Source organism: Colias philodice, chromosome 24, assembly GCF_061535455.1.
Source record: "Colias philodice isolate Cphi_HAF_F1 chromosome 24, ilColPhil1 Martin Lab GWU primary, whole genome shotgun sequence".
NCBI classification, from domain to species: Eukaryota; Metazoa; Arthropoda; class Insecta; order Lepidoptera; family Pieridae; genus Colias; species Colias philodice.
The window spans coordinates 725,192-747,374 of record NC_143109.1 but is presented as its reverse complement, the minus strand read 5'-3'; the positions used below and the strand labels follow the sequence as shown (position 1 = coordinate 747,374).

At 34.0% G+C, this 22,183-nt stretch overlaps 1 protein-coding gene across 1 annotated transcript in view; it reads right to left on the bottom strand.

Moving 5' to 3' along the window:
* Nucleotides 1-7,694: 7,694 nt before the first annotated feature.
* The window catches only part of Vinc (vinculin), a 54,925-nt gene continuing 40,436 nt past the window's right edge, over nt 7,695-22,183 (bottom strand). The window contains exons 9-25 of the mRNA XM_089710419.1: nt 19,943-20,064; nt 19,412-19,478; nt 18,431-18,540; nt 17,544-17,646; nt 17,050-17,186; nt 16,544-16,674; nt 15,682-15,830; nt 15,159-15,224; nt 14,206-14,317; nt 13,739-13,832; nt 12,666-12,855; nt 12,005-12,229; nt 11,607-11,736; nt 10,001-10,113; nt 9,485-9,575; nt 8,590-8,654; nt 7,695-8,285 (exon numbers count right to left, since the gene is read on the bottom strand). Of these exons, the coding sequence (XP_089566545.1) occupies nt 8,178-8,285; nt 8,590-8,654; nt 9,485-9,575; nt 10,001-10,113; nt 11,607-11,736; nt 12,005-12,229; nt 12,666-12,855; nt 13,739-13,832; nt 14,206-14,317; nt 15,159-15,224; nt 15,682-15,830; nt 16,544-16,674; nt 17,050-17,186; nt 17,544-17,646; nt 18,431-18,540; nt 19,412-19,478; nt 19,943-20,064 (2,013 nt within the window). The 3' untranslated portion in view covers nt 7,695-8,177. The remainder of the gene's footprint in view (nt 8,286-8,589; nt 8,655-9,484; nt 9,576-10,000; nt 10,114-11,606; nt 11,737-12,004; nt 12,230-12,665; nt 12,856-13,738; nt 13,833-14,205; nt 14,318-15,158; nt 15,225-15,681; nt 15,831-16,543; nt 16,675-17,049; nt 17,187-17,543; nt 17,647-18,430; nt 18,541-19,411; nt 19,479-19,942; nt 20,065-22,183) is intronic.

Here is a 22,183-nt window from a genome sequence, read left to right as displayed (position 1 = left end):
TGTGGTGTCTCTCAATGTTAGCCAGAAGGGCTTCTACATTTTAACGCGGACGCGGGGGTGAACTGAAGGTTCACCCTGGTAGCGACATGCACAAGGGCGTCCCCCCTTGACGGGGACCACGAACCTCGGCTTGAGCTGTCGCTTGAGTGGAGGAGGCCAGAAGGGCCCTAATCGGACGGGGATAGAATGCTTACAATGTGGAATTCTTATAGAAAAATTTACCAAAGAAAAAATTATGAACGACGGTAACTACTATACTAGAAATAGGCAATCAATTTAGATATAATTTAGAACATAAAATTGTACCTAACTGAATATTCTAAACTGTATCATACGAATGTAGATTTATTATGAGCTAGAAAATCGTCAATTTTTTTCAGTATTCATTAGGTAATATTAAATCTAGTCATATTTTATTAGTATTTATATTTAGTATTTAATAGTTGCACAAATTGTCTTTATCTATTAAAAAATTAGTTGTTAGTTTTGTTATACAATTTTTATTCTAGTCATTTTATTATTGTTAAAAATTTACCTAATTAAGTTCTATAGTGAGCAACATTTACCTATACATTTATTTTTAAATAAAACATACTGAAAACCAGTATCTAAGAGTGTATTCTGTAAAAATCTTCACCTCTCTTCTAATTTCTAATGATTTTAAGATTATTATCGCTTTTAAAGACGATAAACAATTTTAAAATACTTTAAAAACTAATGCTAAGTCTTGGAAATTAAAACATCTCATTATAACCTCAGTAAAATATGTGCATAGGACACAAACAATAATTATTCTAAATTAAATATGGCGGTCGGTCCAAACTAAAACCGCAGATCATCACAAGAAATATTCTTTTTCAAATAATTTACCTATAACAATTTATAACAAACAAGAAAATTAATTACATATACGCTTTATTTTATGAACAATTTTGTGCGATAATTTTCTATGTACCTATCTATGTATTTCTTAGTTTTTTCAACGCTACAATAAGACTATACGAAGGTTGTTATCGAGTGAACAAAAACCAGAATATAGATATTCTGGTTTTTGTTCACTCGTGCACAAATAAAGACTAAACTTTGTTAATTGTTATTGTATATAGTAATAATAAACTTTATTAAATGAAAAACTTGAGTTTTATTTTTTTCCTTCTACAGACTTATTTCCCACACTTATTGTAATTTTTGACGCTTTGTCAATTTGAGTTTACATAGGTAATGATGTACACACATAAAAATAATACTTCTACCTTTTCTATGTTATTAATAATAGTTTAATACTCTAAGTAATCTTCTTATATATAAAAATGAATCGCAAAATGTGTTGGTAAGCGCATAACTCGAGAACGGCTGAACCGATTTCGATAATTCTTTTTTTATTATATTCCTTGAAGCACGAGGATGGTTCTTATGTAGAGAAAACGTAAACATGTACCACGGGCGAAGCCGGGGCGGACCGCTAGTAATATAATAGATATTATGTCTCTATTCGAGCAAAAAAAAGATTATATTTTGTCCGCCTTCTTCGTACAGTGGTTAATGCGTGAGCTAGGCGGCCGCGGCGTCTTAGTTTCAATTCCCGGCGGGAATAAATCCATCCATACAAACCTTATACAAACACAATAAAAGTATCCTTCTTTCACATTGCATGGGAGTGATTTTAAAGTTGATTTTAGTCTCACGCTGACTGCTATCGGCGCTGACAACTCGGCGCGTAGCTTGCCAGCGCCGAGGATCAGCGCGAGACGTTTCAGTATCGCGCTGATAACTGCTGAGCACTCATACATAATATTTCTACACGCTTCCTAAATGTTTAGATATCTGGGCCATCAGCGCTGACGGTACGCGTTCCGTCAGCATGAGACTAAAATCAGTCTTAGATATAATTTTTGTGTCTGGAGATAGGAAAGAGGCTAAAGTAGGCTTTAAATCGCTAGAAAGATATCTCATTCGCTATGGGACTAGCGGCTAGCCTATGCGCATTATAAATTATATGAATAGTTAATTATAATGCGCATTGACGCACTCGAAAATTTAAAAGTTCCGATAGATGGCGCTGCATTAAATACGTTAAAACTACAGAAACTCTCCTTATATCCCTACTGTATACGTAGTATATTATTATTAGTCTGTGTCCCTACTATAGAGGGTTAACGAAAATTAGCGCATCACCACATCACCTCTTGCAGGCAGCTTACATCAATCCCAACAACATTTGTTTTACGACTTTTTGTATTAACAGTAATTTTTCCATACAAAACTTATTTATTGCTTGTGAACTCGCATTATTCTACCTTACACACCTTGTGTTGCGGAGTTATAGGGTTGTTTAAAAATCGTATTAAACAGTCGTAGAACAAAAATGTTGTTGGGATTGATGTAGTAAAGCTGCCTTCAAAAGGTGATGCGCTAATTTTTGTTAAGCCTGTATATCTATAATGTATACCAAATGTATACTAAATGATGTCGTGTCTGATTCTGAAGTTTTTACAGCAAATCAGATTGTGAATAAATTATGAAGAATCTGAATTCAGACAAGCATTGTAAGGCCGGTCTTAACTAAAGTTTTGAACAATGAAAAAATGAAAATGAAAAATATATAGTGTGAATATGTATGTGTTTGCGGGTATGCTATTACAGATTATAAAATGTAGTGTAGAAGCGCCAGTATCCTCATAGGAAAGTGTTTTTAAATAATGTATGACCGTTTCAATCACGATGTTTAACCCATAATACTTGTGTGAAGGGTGAGGAAATAAAACAAGATGTAAATGAAAAGCTTTATTAGAATAAATAACATAAATTCATGTAACAAAATAGTAAAAAAAACATGTGTTAAAATATTACAGTAGCAAAAAGCGCACACACTAGTACATAATAATAATATAAATATTCTATCTAACTCACAAAGGATGAATTAATATTGTTAACAAAATTTTTAATACAATTTTTCATAATTTTGACATTTGGCTGTATGCTAAAAAACTTTGCTTGATTTTACATGACAGATAAAATATAAAAATACGCGATGGTTCGCTTTATTACAAATGGATTTGATACTTACAAAAATACAACTCTACTTATGGTAATATGATTTTAGTATCTATGCAGAGTACCTATAAATTAAGATGCCTGTTTCACAAAAAAAAAACTTTCTTTTTTTAATATGATTTTAATGCAATTTTATGAAACGTCAGTTTAGCAATACTCCTGTGTTCTTAGTAGTTTCTCGAGAAAACTAACAATTATGTTTTTTTGTGAAACAGGCTCTTAAAGGAGATAATACATTAGGGCGTATTCAGAAAGAAAGCTTGAAACTTATAAGCGCTTATCGGCGCTTGTCATGTTCATATATTTTCCTGTCAGTGCTGTCAACCCGCGCAGGAAAATATATGAACATGACAAGCGCCGATAAGCGCTTATAAGTTTCAAGCTTTCTCTCTGAATACTCCCTTACACACTACTATAAATATTGCTTATGATACTTAATGCCATTTTAAAGGCGTTGTCACACTTGTAACATTTTGTGCAACTGTTCACTATTTTAATATTATGTTTTATTTGATAAGTTCAAAATGTTTTTGTTAGATATTTTAAAGTAATATATAAATGGTAATATTTATGAAAGAGCTGTATAAAAATACTAAAACTACTAAGGTCAAATCTTAAGGACTGCTATTATTTTTTATTTAACTATTTTTGTCTAGTTTTATTAATAGCATTAAGAAGTCTTAAGAAAAATTCCCGTTCTATATTTTCCTATATTGTAGGCTAGAAGCATTAATTATTACCTTAGTTTATTACTATTATAAGGCCATACAATATTATAAGATAATTATTTTTTCAAAGCTATAATTCTATCCCTTCAGTATACTTAAAGATGACTTACAATTGAGTACCCTTTGAGTTTAAGTGAAATTCAATACTATATAAATATTAAAAATATATATTACCAATACCTAAAACAAATATATGTGCTATTATAAGTAGAGAAGCACTAAATAAATTTAAGTTAAAATTGTATACATAGAGTACATTATTGTTTATTCCAATTTTTTTAGTACAACTACCGATTTTTTTACGATTTTTTGTATATTAAATAATATCTATATAAATATATTTCCTACAAATACAATCACACCAGATCTCACGTAACACTATAAAGCACTTTGATGGCACTTCCATTTCGAATCACACTTTCATAATAACTTTGCGAAAATAATATTAATTTGTGAATTTTATTATTTAAAATAAATTTGCAATAAATTAGTGATTTTATCATACATTTTATATTGTACAATTTAATATTTTTTAATACACATTTTTCATCATCTATCGTTGGAAATTAGATATATAAATGGACTACGATTAAATTATCTTTTTGTCTGTCTGTCTATGTGCCCATCTGACACACTGTTGATATTTTTGTACTAATAAATATAACCGTGAGAAAAAATATAAAATTTAAATACATGTGGTTTACAATAGATATAATCTATACATATAATAAAATCGTAGGAAAGTAAAAACTGTACATTGAATATTTTTTTAAAAGAATACATAATCCATGATCTATAATCGATATAGAAGCCAAAAATATAGTTTTTAGAATTTTTGTCTGTTTGTCTGTTTGTCTGTTTGTCTGTATGTTTGACCGGGCTAATCTCGAAAAGTACTGCATAGATTTACTTCAAATTTTGCATGAATATTCCTAAGAGGTCGGGTGAGGATAGTTTAAACATATTATCATGATATCACCTTCGGGGGAGGAGCTGTGAGCCTTTATTTTTCTTACATATTCCGTGTACTACGACAGCGTACAATCTAAAGACTCATGTTTAAATGTTGGTTTCGAGTAAGCCATGCTATTATCTAGCTTTACAAAATAAAAACTATGTCATTTACGTAATTTGGGCAGAGAAACAGTTAAATGAAATTTAGCAGTATAAAGACAAATTTGAAACAGCGCCATCTATGAAGTGTTAGAAAAATCAAACACACGTTAACTATTGGAAATTAATAATCAAATGACGCATATATAAATGTTGTTTGACAATATCTAGATTGACACTATAAAATTATGCCATTTAAGTAACTTGGGAAGAGAAACATAGTTTAAAGAATGTAAGTTGTATAATGTTAATTTTGTAACAGCGCCATCTATGAGATTTCGTAAAAATCAAATCAATTTAGATGTTAACACTACTGAATACACAGTTGGAAAAATAATTTAAATATAATTATGTTATTTATTTAACTCTTTAGCCCATATCTTCCCTTCCCTTTCGTGTAAATAATAAATATACTACATTTTTTTAAAGTGAGGGTAGATGTTTATTATTTTAAGTAAAACTAGACACCATTATCTACAGTTAATCTAATATTGATTGCGTTCATTAGTTACAATTTTAAAAATCTTCGTATTTTATAAATTTACCGCCCGCGGGTTCGTCCGCTTTGTCTAAAACCTAATAAATTATATACTAAAACCTTCCTCTTGAATCAGTCTATCTATTAAAAAAACCGCATCAAAATCCGTTGCGAAGTTTTAAGGATTTAAGCATACAAAGGGACATAGGGACAGAGAAAGCGACTTTTTTATACTATGTAGTGATATTTATAAAGCAATTGAATGCCATAAAACCAAAAATATCAAATGCAATCTTCGTGTTTTGTGAATTTTCACCATCATGCGTTCCCACAAAAAGTAAGTTGTTACTTATAGGTACATATTTATTTTTTATAATGATAGCAAATCATGTTTTTTGTTGGTAGGTATTATATTACACTTTTAGAATGAAATAATAAAATGATGAATTCTTTTATTATTTTGAGGTGCATTGGGAACAGTAGTTTTTGATAAAATTTTATTTGTAAGTAGCTTTTTTTATAGATTTACAGTTAACTTTTGATTTTGTTATTTACTGATTCAATGCTCATAAAATTATATCGCCTTTGGAAGACGATTTCTGCTGATATTTTTACAACACCACTTGAAAATTGATGATTTGATGGTAAAGATAGTAGCAGCGAGGATTAAGTGGAAATTAGTAATCATCCGCTTCGTCAATTTTTGACTGAAGTTAATGTCCAACGTCCAATGGTTCAATCATTGGAAGTATCTCGGGAAATTTTGGAGGATATTTTTCAGGAAGGAGAGGAGGGGCAGCCAACCACATATCAAACGACTACGTTTTAGTACCGAAAAAAAAGTTATTCCAAATGAAACGTAAATTTTGCACTCACAACTGTACAAGTAATGTTTTTATTTTGACTTTGCGGTTATCTGATTATAATATTTATCGTTATGACTTATGGCTATCGAGGTACCGACCGGGACCGTACTGGGATCAGAGTACATGATACAGTTCATCATCCAGGATTGCTAAGAGCATTTTAACACTGAAAAGATGTTTTCTTTGAATCGTAGTTGCTTCATTTATTTATTTTTAATCATTTTACATAATATGTTTTATATTTTATAAATATAATATCATTTTCATTATTTAAGTAGATAAAATAAATTATGTAACGGTTTTATAAGAAAATACAGTATATTTATTAGGCGACGGTGATTTCTTCCAGGCAAAAGATATTCATCAGCTCAATAAAATTGAATAGTATGTGGTTACTTATTCTTTAGATTCACAATTGTAATGAGCATTTCCGCAAGCAAGTTGTATCGTAGTTTAGATATATCATAGTTTTGACATATTAAAGTTCCAACAAAACCCTCAAATTTTTGAGCAGGGTTGAGCAAGATAATTTGAAAAATGTGCCGTGTTAAGTATTATAGAAAAGGTTAGTTCGTTGGTAATTATTATTTCTTCTTCATTTACATGTTGTTAGTAAAAATAAACTTTGACTAACAGTCAAAGTTTATTTTAACTAATACTACTTAATATCTATTATACCTACTTATGTTCAGTATTTATCTGTATTATTTATTCATCATCATCAGCCCATATACGTTCCCACTGCTGGGACACGGGCCTCCTATGAGGGTACAGGCCATAATCCACCACGCTGGCGGATGACACATATCGTCGAACTTTTGATTCTTCGACATGTCGGTTTCCTCACGATGTTTTCCTTCACCGTTCGAGCAGTGGTGATGTTACAACATGCGCAGATAAATTGAAAAATCAATTTATTTCCTGCGCGCTCGCCTGGTCTCGAACCCCGGACTTATCGATTCGAAGTCCGAGGTCTCACCACTGAGCCGCCACTGCTTATCTGTATTATTATTGCTTGGTAATTAATATATTTTCATGTCGTATACCTAATTATAAACATAAGTTTGATGTGTAATTAGTACAATAATTAAGAACATTCAAAAATAAAGTGTCACGTATTTTTTTTAAACGACGAATGACGAAAAACGACCTAATCGCGGACGAAGTCGCGGGCAACAGCTAGTACATAATATACCTGCAGTCTGAAACATTGGTTAGTAATACCACTCATGAAACATACATTCAAAGAGGGGTGGTAGCCTTTGCTGCTTTTTAAAAATATATCTTTTTGCTGCAAAATATTTTTCAAAATGGCTCTAGTAGCCTTTAGGTTTAATCATAGGGCTACATATAACCACAGTATTACCATTATTTCCTAGGAAAATAATTGTAATACTGTGATATAACAGTAAATAGAGTCAATATAAACACGAGGAAACCCACGTGCCAAGCTAGTATATAAATATATAGTTACATTGTATATTTTAGCACCTGATAAATATTTTATTCAATACTATACAAAAATATAATCAGCCTACATAATAAATAGCACTATATTTTGTGATTTTTCAACGAATGCAGTGGCACGATTTTTTGTAAGCTACAATCTTTATAATTATAATAATTACATTTTATGGCCTATTATTGCTTTTTTCACTTTTAAACGATTTCAAAAGCTACACAGCTTTCGTTTTTAAGTTTTATAACGACCTAGGACTTTAAGAAGTGCTTTTTCTTCATTTATTTTACATTTCCATCGAAATAATTAATTATAATTATTAACAAAAAGACTGCTAAATTTATTGGTTAAGGATTTCACACCAGATTTAATTACTTCACCAAATTTTTTCCTGGACACTTGGTACTTTATCCACTCGTCATTGCCTTGATTTTTTCTTATTTTTCTACCATTTTGGGTACAAAAAACAGGCATTTTGTTTAAATCTGATACCACGGTGAGCGTCTGACCCATCGCAGTCTGTACGCGCCTTGTTCCGTTCTGATCTTGATCGATGCTCCTTCCGCTGCTTTTACTGTTTCTTTCACCTGTATTGAATAAAAAATGTTAATACATTTACTTTAACTATAATTCATCGTTTATTTTTAGAATGATGATAATTTTATGCATTATAGATTTTTTAAGGATTGATTTTTCTAATTTACTGGAGAGTTTAAGTATCGATACAATGATCATTGACATAAAAAATACGATATATTTTCGATTTACGATATATTATATTTTGAACAATTTTTTGTTTCCTAAGAAGAAACAGCATTAGTATTTAAGTAGTACTTAACTATTAAGTGTGGTACAATAATAATAATATACAATAATATACAATAAACTTACGCTCTGCATCAGGTTTTGCGCGTTGCCGACCAACATTTCAGTCGCCTCCTGGTCTTCTTCGCTTCCTATAAAAAAATAATTAATTTAGTAAGAAATATTCTGTTTAATAATAATTTTTAAAACAATTAACTTTTACGCGACCGTGTATACTTTAACGGGTTTTAAACACGGTTTATTGATGGTTAAAAACATTCAAAAACAAGCATAAAAATGAAATTAAATAAATTAAAATACGGTAAAAGCAATCGTAACTCGTAGGAACACTAAAACAACAAAATACTTTATATTTTGTTTTACTATATCATTGAAGTGAAACATCTTTAGGCGCGTTTAGAGTAAAATTTCAAGGTCGCGTCATCAATACCGTCACGTTATGGAGTAAAGCGACGATTCTGTTATCTTTGAATATTGCCAAAGAAGTTTAACTTCTGACACGTGTGCTCACGCTCTTTTTTATTTTAAAATGTTGATAATAAATACCTCTATAATCCGCCATACCGACTGCATAGAATAAGATAAATATAATTTTATATAAGCTTCAATGTATGCAATATACATAATAAACGCATGCATTTAACACATAATGAATTAATAATTACACAATTTACTATATTTCAATACATGTGAAATAAAAGTTTGTATATCATAATTTTTTTTTAATTTTAGTATTAAATAATAGTTAGAGGGATCTGAAAAGGATATTTTAGACAATCATAAAAACCTTTATTCTAATATATAGCGTATATGGCAGTAATGAGCATTATTATTTATAACAAACAATTAATAAACTACACTCCCTTTTGTATTTTATTTGTAAATATCTATTGTTGCAGCAATAATAACAGTAGTAATATCTGTATTTTTCTATAATTTTTGTCTAAATTCTAAGTAATACCTTGAGCTCCCAACATGGTCGCTTTCACAGTGGACAGGATCTTCAGCTGCGTGCCGATTGTAGGAATACGCTCACACACTTGCAGCAAGTTCTAAATAAATTATAAAAGATATATTATTTTATTATTAAACCCCACAAACAAACGTACAATTAACAAATAGAAAAATCACGGTTAAACATTGTCCGAAGAGAAACTCTGCCCAAGCATCTACTAGGCAGAGTTTTGAAATGAGCGTATACACATAATTAATTTGTAACTACATCCTTGTAAATAACTATATATCGAATTTGAATATAACTTTTAACATTACTACCACGAAATAAAGTGTTTTGTTTTAATAAAAATTGTATATACCGCCTTTCGGCCATTTTCTTAAGATCTTTTAATCGGCGACCGTAAGTCTAGTCTAGTCTAGTCATTTATACAACTAGAGAAAGAGTAACAACTAATAATGTTAAGCTAAAACTTGAATGAACAAAAACTTGAGTTTGAGTTTGATTTTGAGTTCAACTCACAGTCCTGATCCTCTTGTCAGTGCACTCGAGGGCAAGTTTCTTAGCGAGGCGGGTCACCTCCTCCGAGGCTTCGGCGATCGCTTTGGCAGTTGCTATCAGCTCACGTTTACTGCCTAAGAAACATAAATAATAATATATTAGATTATTGTACTCACAAAAAAAAGCACATAGATGCTATTTTAATAGAACTTGAAAAAAGTTAACACATTTATACGTACGTGCATATGCACGCAGACACGATCACACGCACACACACGCACAATAGGAAACCTTGAAATATTCACATGATACCACAATATTTTCGTAATATTTTAGCATGTTTGTTTTTCGAAGTTATCCTTGGGTGTTATTTCCATCCAAACTCCAATAATGAAAATATTTTTAATAAGCAAAAATGTAGACCATGCTATTTGTACTTACACACTACTGTAAACACACTCATAATCAGACCATCAGAACAATATAAACTTTATTTCTTAAGAGTTTCTAAGCACAATACCGCATAACTTAATACACATGTGAAAGCATAGCTTGATACATAGCCGCTTACTTACCGCTTAGGTTCATAAACACCTCTATCCAGTGAACAGACATACAATATCAATGTTATTATATACAGCATTATATACATATGATTATACTACAATGAAAGCATGATAATTATATCTTGAGCGTGAACAAATGATTTTTTTTTAATAATTTGATTTTAAACTATAGATAATTTAGTAAGAATAGATCAAGTAAATAGTTTGGTGGGGTTGGTCTTCTAGAAGGGATAGGATAGGACAGGATAGGATATAGAAAGAGGGGGAGGGGAGGTTATTTTTTATAAGGATGTATGGTTATAAGTACTATATAAATCAATGAGGCGTATGCAATTCTAGGAGTTGAGCTATGAACAATGAACATATTGGTAATTAATGAACATATTTTAGTAATTACAATTATTAAATTATAGATATGGCATTTATATAATGAGAACATTGAAAGCGTTACATCGTGAAAATAATATTTTGAAGTAGTTTTACAATACAAGTTAATGAATAGTAAGCAAAATATTGAAGCTGTGTAAGCTTTTGATATTTAAAAAAAACAGCAAAACTCTTGGGTTTCTAACATTATGAAACCTCATCATGAATATTTTATGCGATTGTTTGAATTATTTTAAATAAATATCCTGTTAAGGATGTATATCCTCTTGAAGACAACCATCTTTTACCAGATTTTTACCTGGTTATCTTACCTTTTTAGTTAATTATTTAGGTGCTTCGTCACAAAATACTTAAAACCAATCCCAATCCCTTGAGTACAGAAAGTCATAAGAAAAATCATCCTCATACTATAATTATACGAGGATGGTTACCCTCTTAAGATATCGCTTATAAAACGTTACTTTAGAGTCAGATCGCATAAGGTAGTAAGCTTACCATAAGGGTTATCATCCTCTTACTATAATTATCCGAGGATGGTTACCCTATTAACTTATCGCTTATATAATGTTACCTTTAGAGTCAGATCGCACGAGGTCAGAAAACCCTGCCATAAAGGTCCATCCTCTTCCTATATTTATACGAGGATGGTCTACCTATAGCTAGTAATACGTTACCTTTAGAATCAGATCGCACGAGGTCAGACAGCCTCGCCATGAGGATGGCCATCCTCTTGGCGGCTGCGATGATTTCATTGTCTTTAGAGGACCATTCGCGAACTGCACGGTGGAGGTTGTGGGCAGCCACCTATATTTTTAAATAATTTACGTTTAGAGAATGTAAAAATCGATAATTGTCTTGAGTTTTCAATTATTTTTAATAGATTATCTTTTACGTTCACTAAAAAATTTTTAGGAATGTATTTGTCTTCTTTTTTATTATTTAAGCAAATTACAAAAAGCGACAAAAATTAATTAAAATTTCGCTATTAAACCACTGCACACCGTTTTACTGAAGTTTATAATTTATTTTTTTTCACATAATATTACGAACATATTTCTGACTTGAAACTTACCAAAATCGGCTGGCTAGGATGCGGCTGTCTATCGAATATATCCTCTCCCTCGTCATCCGTGTCGGGTGGTGGGGGGCGGGGGGGCGCGGCGCCGGGCGCGGGGGGCGGGGGGCGCGGGGGGGCCAGCGACAGGGACGCGAGGGACGGGGGCAGGAGGGGGGGCGGGGGCGGGGGCGCGTACTGCCGGGACAGGACCTCCTCTACGCCGGTAGAGGCTTGCAGTATCTGTGGGGTGAGAAATCATTGTTATAAGATAACCTGATGAACTAAATAGTGTTTATACTTTTCTTGGAAACATTTTATAAATATTACGCTGCGTTTTCGGAACGCACTACGCAGCGGTGCGCGTGTTTTAACGTCGCTTCACGCGCACGTCGACGCAAGGTGAGGTACATCGAGTACCGCTGTGCCGGGCGTGAGGTGAAGAGTGTGTGTGTGTGTGTGTGTGTGTGTGTGACGTCAGCTCCCCTAGACAAGTGGCTTTCTATTAGCGTAAAGTTCAATAGAATAGATTATGAATGTATGAGATTGACGTTTGATTACGACGACGACGACGATTGATTACGTCAATCTCATACATTCATAATCTATTCTATTGAACTTTACGCTAATAGAAAGCCACTTGTCTAGGGGGGCTGATCACATGTTCTGTTCACGTCACCTCGTCGTTGGCGCGGCGCCACTGCGGCGCGGCGTTGGCGTCCCCCAGCGCGAGGCGCTTGGCCTGTCTCACAGCCGGCGGGATGGCGTCCTGCAGGCGGCGCTGCGCCGCGCCCAGCGCGCCCGCCCACTCGCCGTCCGAGCTGTTCTCGCGCTCCGCCCCGCCCACCAGCAGCACGCGGTTCGCCAGCCTGACACACACACCTAGCGTGAATACACGACACACACAACGAATATATAACACACACGCACGCATAACTATGTTAACATTAACACGCACACACGCATAACTATGTTAACATTAACACGCACACACGCATAACTATGTTAACATTAACACGCACGCACGCATAACTATGTTAACATTAACACGCACGCACGCATAACTATGTTAACATTAACACGCACGCACGCATAACTATGTAAACATAAACACGCATGCACGCATAACTATGTAAACACAAGCATATCAATATACCCGCATTCTTATCCACATACATACACATTCACAATTATTATAAATTATAAGCATAATCAACAACCAACGAGTTGATGTCATAAAATTACAATACTACATCACCTACACTGGGAAACATTCAAAATTTTAAATTGTTTAAAACATTAGTTCAGATCCGGCTTGAAGGACCACTAAGTGTATAGTAGAAAAAAAAACACAAAATAAATACATATTTTTAACAAAATGTTTTTAAAACATTGATTAAAATCCGGCTCGAAGGACCACCAAATGTACGTTAACTAAATATACACAATACAAATATTATAAAGAGGAAAGGTTTGATTTTTTGTTTGTTTGTTTGTATGAATTGAATAGGCTCCGAAACTACTTGGCAGATTTGAAAAATTCTTTCACTGTTGGAAAGCTACATCATTTCTGAGTGACATAGGCTAGGTTTTATCCCGGAAATCCCACGGGAACGGGAACTATGCGGGTTTTTTTTTGAAAACGCGGGCGAAGCCGCAGGCGGATTGCTAGTACACAATAAATATATTTTTTTATATAACTTGATAGATGATTCTTTGTTTTAATATTTTCTTTAAAATAATAAATCTTACCTGGCAATAGCAGAAGTGTTGTCTACCATTTTCTGCGAGTCATTCGTGCGGATCGCATCTTCGCATAGGTACGTGTGTTTCTGCATTAATTCACCTTAAAAAGCAGAAATATTGATGTTAAAAAAATGAAAAACATCAACATGCTGTCTCATAAAATGGTAAAATATAAGACATTGATAAGAGGAAAGGAGATAAATTTAACACAATGTGAAAAAGTAAAGAAGAATTAATGCAATTTTAAGAAATTGTGCAACGAACGCAAAATTTATTAACATTGTTCGAGATAACTTAAAAACTACCGTCAGATTTAAGTTAAATTCAAACGAACCCATAGGACAAGCTTGTATTAAAATAAAGAAAGATTTACCAAATAAATTACAAAAACATTAGACCTATACACACAATATACAATCGAATAGGTATTCAAAGCGATTTTATTCTGTTATTATCTAAAATAAATACTTTACCAGCAGTCCTAACAAAGTCGAGCGGGTCGACAGCCTGGTCGCACAGATCTCTGCAACGGAGCACAGCATCCGCGTATTGGTTCTTTAGATTCGTGAAATGTTCCTCTGCCACCTGCACAAGTATTGTTAAATTTATTTTATAGTATACTAGCTTACCGCCCGCGGCTTCGCCCGCTTTGTCTAAAACCTAATAAATTATATACTAAAACCTTCCTCTTGAATCACTCTATCTATAAAAAAAAACCGCATCAAAATCCGTTGCGTTGTTTTAAAGATTTAAGCATACAAAGGGACATAGGGACAGAGAAAGCAACTTTGTTTTATACTAAGTAGTGACTAAATTAAATGTATATTTGATTACAATTAACAACTATACTCTTTTCCCTATTAAAAGTTCGTAAGAAATGCCCGAGCTACATTGTATAAAACATTTATTGAAATTACCACCTTATTACATGGCATTAATGTTCAAAGTCATTGTTCATTAGAAAACTCTGCCTAATTCACGCGTAGGCAGAGTTTTGTGCTTGTGTTTCGTATAATTTTTGAGCGTGATTGTGAGTCTAGTTTTATTATTGTATGTAAATGTTGGTTGTGAACAGGTCGAATAATTATAAATAGTTATAATAAATGGTAAATAATGTTTATTGAAAAGTTGGATATTTTTTCATAAGATCTATGTTAATTTATTATAGAACTAGCAAACCGGGCGAACTCCGTTTCGCCACCAGAGACACCTTTTCTTTGCTATAAACCTCACGGAGCCCGAGACCTTTCCAACGAATGCAAAACCGTGGAAATCGGTTCGTGCGTTCTGTAGTTATAGCGTCAGGAAGGAAAACCCGACTTATTTTTATATAGTAGATATTTCTTATGTACTATTATTCATTACTATCATAACATAGAGAAGCATAAGAGTTAAATAATAAAAAAATGGTGAATGATTAACTTACTTTACTATCAGGGTAGTGTAAACGGATCTTTCCAGCGCAAATCAGTTGAGGGGAGAGCTTTTCTACCTGAAAATGAAATAAAAGTTGTACTTATACGGGTACTTGTACTTGTGACTTGTGTATGCACGAGAACTAAACGCTTCTAAAGCTTCATGCAAGCCCACGTTTTTTAATACAATATTAATGTAAGATTTTTTTAAGCAAACTGTTTGACATGACGAATTTTGTGCTCTTTTTATACCGTTTTCCGCATCTTTTTTTTCCCTTTTTTGGATTTTTTTTTACAAAATTATTGTTTTTGAAGTGAAAACTTCTTTAGCGGCGTTGAGCACTTTTTCTGTAATGGGTATAAAATCTTAAACTCGCGTCAGGACACGTGACCTGATCGAAAAAGCGTAAGACGTAATATCAAACATGCTGAACGTAATAATCAAGTAAAAAAAATAATCAAGTTTTCACTTCTGCCGGCACTCCCGGAGTGCAACCCGTCTTTTTTTTTTGTCCATTTTTTTCGTCCCCTCACCTCTTTAGCATTATGATGCAGTAAATCAGCGAGTCGCTTGTTATGCCTTACACCAGCCGCTACCATATCAGTAGCGGCCGCTGCGCGGGAACTGAACGCTTCTAACGCTCGAGCTTTCTCTTCGAAACGGGACTCGCGGCCGGGGGTACCTGGGAACATACATATAGATATAGAATACTAGAGGTCCGCCCCGGCTTCGTCCGTGGAACATATTTCGCAATAAAAGGTAGCCTATGTTCTTTCTCAGGGTCTTAAGATTGTCTGTGCCAAATTTCATCAAAATCGGTTGAGAGGTTTAAGCGGGAAAGCGGAGACAGACAGACAGAGTTACTTTCGCATTTATAATATTAGCAGAGATAGATGTTTGTGTTGTTACAATGTATTATTACGCATTTTACGATCATATTAGCTCTTACGCTATACGCTCTTACTATTATACAGCAAAATCGTAAGAGCGGTTGGTGATTTCACTGCTAGCTGATAACATACTTGACATTTTTTGTTATTTTTTTAATATTATTTGTCAATTTTACTGACAGGTAGCTGAACACAACTAACTAAGAATCTGTGATACCACACCGTTAAGTCTTAACCTGCTAAATCTTCTATCACTATTGGTCCTATCCATGATTTTCAACCCAGGTATACCCTCGTCCAGTTAACTATCAAAACCGGTCTTCAGCCTGTCAAATTTTATTATGTGTCACTATTCGTCTAGATACTTAAACCTAGGTCATAACGTTAGCTACTATTAAGTATTCTGTGCCTAGGTACAACCCCATCCAAAAAGCTGTCAAAACTTTGCCTCATCTTGCAATTTAACTACCGCCAAAAATTTAAACCCAGTTTAAACTACACTTACCGATCGGCGCGTTAACAGCATCTGTGAAGTGTCGCAGTGGTGCAGCGACATCTATGAAGTCCTCGACCACGCGGTTAACTACCGCCCGGTCTAAACCGCGTTTAAGCTCGTGCAGCTTGTCCGTTAACTCCCTGGAAGTTATAAAAATATCAGTGTAAGGATATAGGTATTTTTAAAGCCAAACAAAAAATGGTTTTATTTACATTGCGGTTATGTAACCGACTTCAAAGATGGGTTGCTTCTATGTGCTATTGCTCATTTTAAAATACTTTAGCGATAATTTTTTGTGAAGACCATTGAAAAAAATATAGTGAGAAAAATCTGCAATGTTTTTCTGTACTTTATTTTACTACAAAAAATCTGTAGTTAAAAGGTTTGATATTTTTTATTTCTTTATTTACCCTTAACTTTTAGATAATATGCAACATTAATATTAAAATTATTATTTGTTCTTCTTTACTTTCTCACACATACAACATCAAATTCAACAAAAAATAAAATCTAACCGTGTGACAGCCCTAGCCTCCTCCGTGTCGCCCCTGCCGCTGAGACACAAGTCGGCCAACTTGTCGGACAACCGTTGCACGTCAGAACACAGTTGCATTACCTCTGCTTTTTCCCGACCTTGGAGGTTGTCTGCTATCTAAAATGCAATTGATATTACAAGAAAACGTTTTTGAAAATGGTGGTTTAAAATTAAATAATCTAGCTGTGCCCTGCGGTATTACCCGCATTGCTCCACTTTTCTTGGTCTTAACGAGATGATAATATGTTGACCCCATCTATTAGTAATATTCATGTAAATTTTGAATTAAATCCATACAGTACTTTTTGAGTTTAGCCCGGACATACATACAGACAAACCAACAAAAATTCTAAAAGCTATATATCTGGCTTTGACATCGATTGTAGATCACGATCCAAGTATTCTTTTAAGAAAATATTCAATGTACGTTTTGACTTTCCTACGATTTTATAATATGTTTAGATGACTACTCACCATATGGCCCTGTGCTACTATGCTACTAATAGCCTTCTGTCCCTCGAGGCGGGTCGCGGGTTCGGCCGCCGGGTGAAGTAGCCATTTGTGAGCCGCTTCCAATCTGTGGAATAGAGTAAAAGTGAGAAAGAGTAAGAGAAATTGGTATCAGAGTGAGTTTTTGAAGTGAAACTTCTTTAGGCGTGTTGAGACTTGAGAGTAAAATTTGAAGGTCGCATCATGGCAATACCGTCACGTCAAGGAGGCCGTGATTTTGGTATCTTTGAATTTTGCCAAAGAAGTTTCACTTCCGACGCGTATGCTCGGCACACGCTCTTTTTTGTGTAATTAAGAATGTTCAGAAGAAACGTATAACAATAAAATTTTAGGAGAAAAATATGCATACCTTTTTATTAGCTATTGTGTTAGGAATATCTGTAGTGTGTACATTTTTACAAAGGCATTTTGTTATATTATTCCATCTGTGATATATTAAATCAATCTAACCAATAATTCCAAGTGAGAAGCTTTTTCAACTGTTCAAATAAGAGCTTAGTTTTTCTATTAAACAGTCGTTTAACAAAGTGCCTTGTCTCTTAATTAAACCACTGATAAAGCTGGTTGCGATATATGGATGGTAAACACATGGTGATAGAACAAATTTAAGTATTTTTCACAGTTTTTCTTTATTAAGAAAATGTGTAAATTGACTAAGTACAACTCGACCAAGCTAAACGGCAAACAAAACAATAAATGCAAAGTCTAACAAACATTTGTTTACTTTTTTTAAGTCATAGCGAATCCTTTTTTGCAGACCGTACGTAAGCGTCAGTGTGACGTTATCGACGCGAGGTGCAAACTTAGCTTGGTCGAGTTGTAAATATGAAATTAAAGATATTTTAACTAACCTAGCTTGCATAGTCTTGCCGCCCTGCTTCTCCGCAGCCCTGACACCTTCGTTCACGATCCCTTCCACGTCGTCTAGCTGACTTCCCAATTCGGAACATAGTTTCTGCGCCTGTGAAGAGATAAATATAATTAAGTAATGATAGAGTATATTGTTAAACGCCGAAAAAAAAACAGGTATATATTGTTAATATATACCTGTTTTTTTTCATGATTACTAAAACTTCAAAAAAAATAAATTGGTTGTCTGTAAAGTCGGTTTACTGACGATAGTTGAACGTGACAACGGCCGATTGTGCTTCTTTGTCGCTCGTTCCGCGCTCTCGCTTGCACTTCAAGCCTTACGGAACGCCTCAGAGCGAGGTAACGCCGCATGAGTCATATTTTTTCGTGCGTGCAGCTGGCTCTATCGAATTATAAGACGTTGTCACGTCAATAAACATCAAATCAAAACTAACCCATCCTTTTTTTGTGGCGAAATCTTGCATAGATACTCAGGGCCTCCGGGGAAGAGGCCGTGGGTTATGGCTGTATTCCGTCCAGCCGCAACAACGACGGGGCCACGGGTACGTAGAATTCGTCCGTGAATATTATAATACCCATACTTATAAAATATATATAATTTTAATATTTTATCTGTTGTGGTATTGTATTAATTTTATCTTATTTCGTAGATTGTAAATCAATTTGTTTATGTTGTTAGTAGTGTGTTTGTATTTGTATAGAATTATAGTGTTAGTCAGTACCGCATTGGGTTTATCCTGTAAAGGTTATTGATTTATGTAATAATAAATAAATAAATAAATAAAAATCGCTAAATAAAGGGAAAGACCAAAAAGACATCTCAGGTCTTCTCTCTCCGCGTCTTATGCTTTACTGTAGCAATGCCGCACATCACACTCAATGTATTTCACATTATAGATACTGCTATATTTCAAACTTGCTAATAAGTATGTATTATAAAAATCACAAAAATAAAATACCTTAGGCTCTCTCCCGCGTCCATACTGCCGCTCGTCGCACAGCACGTCAGCATTTATCCCACCGGACCTTTAAAATAATTCTCCATTAACAAAAGAGTGTTTGTACATAAGTTAAAAATTAACATTTTTCAACTGTTCAAAATAACATAAGATAATACAAGGTACCTATCAAACTATTTCATTTAACGACATTGATTTGATTGCATTTGTCATGTAAGCTAGTGTCGCCAGTTTGCAGCGTATTACTAAGGGGTCAGTAAATGAAGAAAATGCACGTATATGTCAGCTGACAACATGTCAGGAATTATTTACGCGTTATGGCAGCACGTATACGCAGCGTGTCAGCACGTATACGCAGCAAGTCAGCAAGTATACACAACATGTCAGCATGTATACGCTGCTGTATACGTTGCAGACACACTGCGTATATTTTAGCAAGTATACGCAGCGTGTCAGCAAGTATACGCAGCGTGTCAGCACTTAAACGCAGCGTGTCAGCGCGTATACGCAGTGTGTCAGCAAGCATCTCACCGGACAGTGGCTCGCAGCGAGTCAGCGTGCGCGGGCGCGAGGTGCTCGGCGGCGCGCTGTCCCGCGGTCAGCACTGAGCGGAGAGCTCTCTCGCCGACTGTGTTGCGCATGGCATCGGGATCCTGAGGAAAACACGTGTTAATGGTTGTGAAAAGTGGCAAAAAAAGCTTATTATATTGGGCATAATCATCATCATCATCATCAATACATATAATAAAATTCTAGAAAAGTGGTGTCTGTACATTGAAAATATGTAAAAAAAATTAGCAGGTGTTATTGTTATATCGATCCCAAACCCAAAACTGTAGTTAAAAAAATTTTTGTCTGTTTATCTGTTTGTCTGTATGTTTGCGCACGCTAATCTCAGAAACGGCTTATCCGATATAGATGCGGTTTTCACTAATATATTGTGGTAATCTTCATTTAACATTTAGTGTTTATTTCATGTCAATCGGTTGCTAAATAAAAAAGTTATGACCATTTAAGTATTCACGGCTAACATTTGCTAAGGCATTCTATTGTAGATACACTATACAGTGAACGATCAAACGTAAGTTATCTGTTATTTCTATAAATATCCAGGTCATCATATCGAAAGTCCACAAGGGTGGGGGGGTAAGCTGAGGTAGTAGGGGGGGAGGTGTCTAATTAGAATTATGCTTACTTCTAGGTAAATCCATACTAATATTATAAATGCGAAAGTAACTCTGTCTGTCTGTCTGTTACTCAATCACGCCTAAACTACTGAACCAATTTGCATGAAATTTGGTATGGAGATATTTTGATACCCGAGAAAGGACATAGGCTACCTTTTATTGCGAAATATGTAGGTACCACGCTCAACGACCGGGCGAGTTTATACGTTCGCTAGCTATGCAGATACTGAGCCATTCTGCGCACGCGCGGCCTGTGGATAGAGAGCATAACGTACGGGATGTGGGTGGGAATAGGTGGGTGGAACTTTAATCAGTCGTACAAATTTCCAATTTTAGGAAGATTAGAAAAATGATTTTAACAATAGTAAGGGAAATTTCGATTGACAGAAAAATTACGATAAGTCAGGAAAAATTACTATAAGTCAGGAAAATTTCCATAAGTCGGGAAAATTTCGATAAGCTGGAAATTTTCCATAAGAAAGGAAAATTTCTATACGTCAGGAAAATTTCTATAAGTCAGGAAAATTTCTATACACCAGGAAAAATCCATAAGTCGGGAAAATTTCTATAAGCTGGAAAATTTCTATAATAAAGGAAAATTTCTATAAACAAGGAAAATTTCTATACATGAGGAAAATTTCTATAAGCCAGGAAAATTTGTAGAAGTCAGGAAAATGTTTATACGCCAGGAAAATTTACGCCATAAGTCGGGAAAATTTCGATACCTAAGTCAGGAAAATTTCCATACGTCAGGAAAATTTCTAGAATAGGGAAATTTAAAAAAAAAATGAAAATTTCTATAAGTCAGGAAAATGTTTATTAGCCAGGAAAATTTCTATACGCCAGGAAAATTTCCATAAGTCCGGAAAATTTCTATAAGACAGGAAAATTTCTATACGTTAGGAAAATTTCTATACGCCAGGAAAAATCCATAAGTCGGAAAAAATTCTATAAGCTGGAAAATTTCCATAAGACAGGAAAATTTCTATAAACAAGGAAAATTTCTATACGTGAGGAAAATTTCCCTTTGCCGCATATTATATAGATAAGGAAAATTTGTATAAGTCAGGAAAATTTCTATACGTCAGGAAAAATCCATAAGTCAGGAAAAATTTCTGTCAGGAAATTTCCATAAGAGAGGAAAATTTCTATACGTCAGGAAAATTTCTATAAGTCAAGAAAATTTCTATACGCCAGGAAAAATCCATAAGTCGGGAAAATTTCTTTAAGCTGGAAAATTTCTATAACAAAGGAAAATTTCTATACGTGAGGAAAATTTCCCTTTGCCGCAAATTTATATAGATAAGGAAAATTTCTATACGTCAGGAAAAAATTCTGTCAGGAAAATTTCCATACGTCGGGAAAATTACTATAAGCTGGAAAATTACTATAAGAAAGGAAAATTTCTAAAAGCTAGGAAAATTTGTATACGTCAGGAAAATTTCCATACGTCAGGAAAATTTCTAGAATAGGGAAATTTAAAAAAAAAATGAAAATTTCTATAAGTCAGGAAAATGTTTATTAGCCAGGAAAATTTCTATACGCCAGGAAAATTTCCATAAGTCCGGAAAATTTCTATAAGACA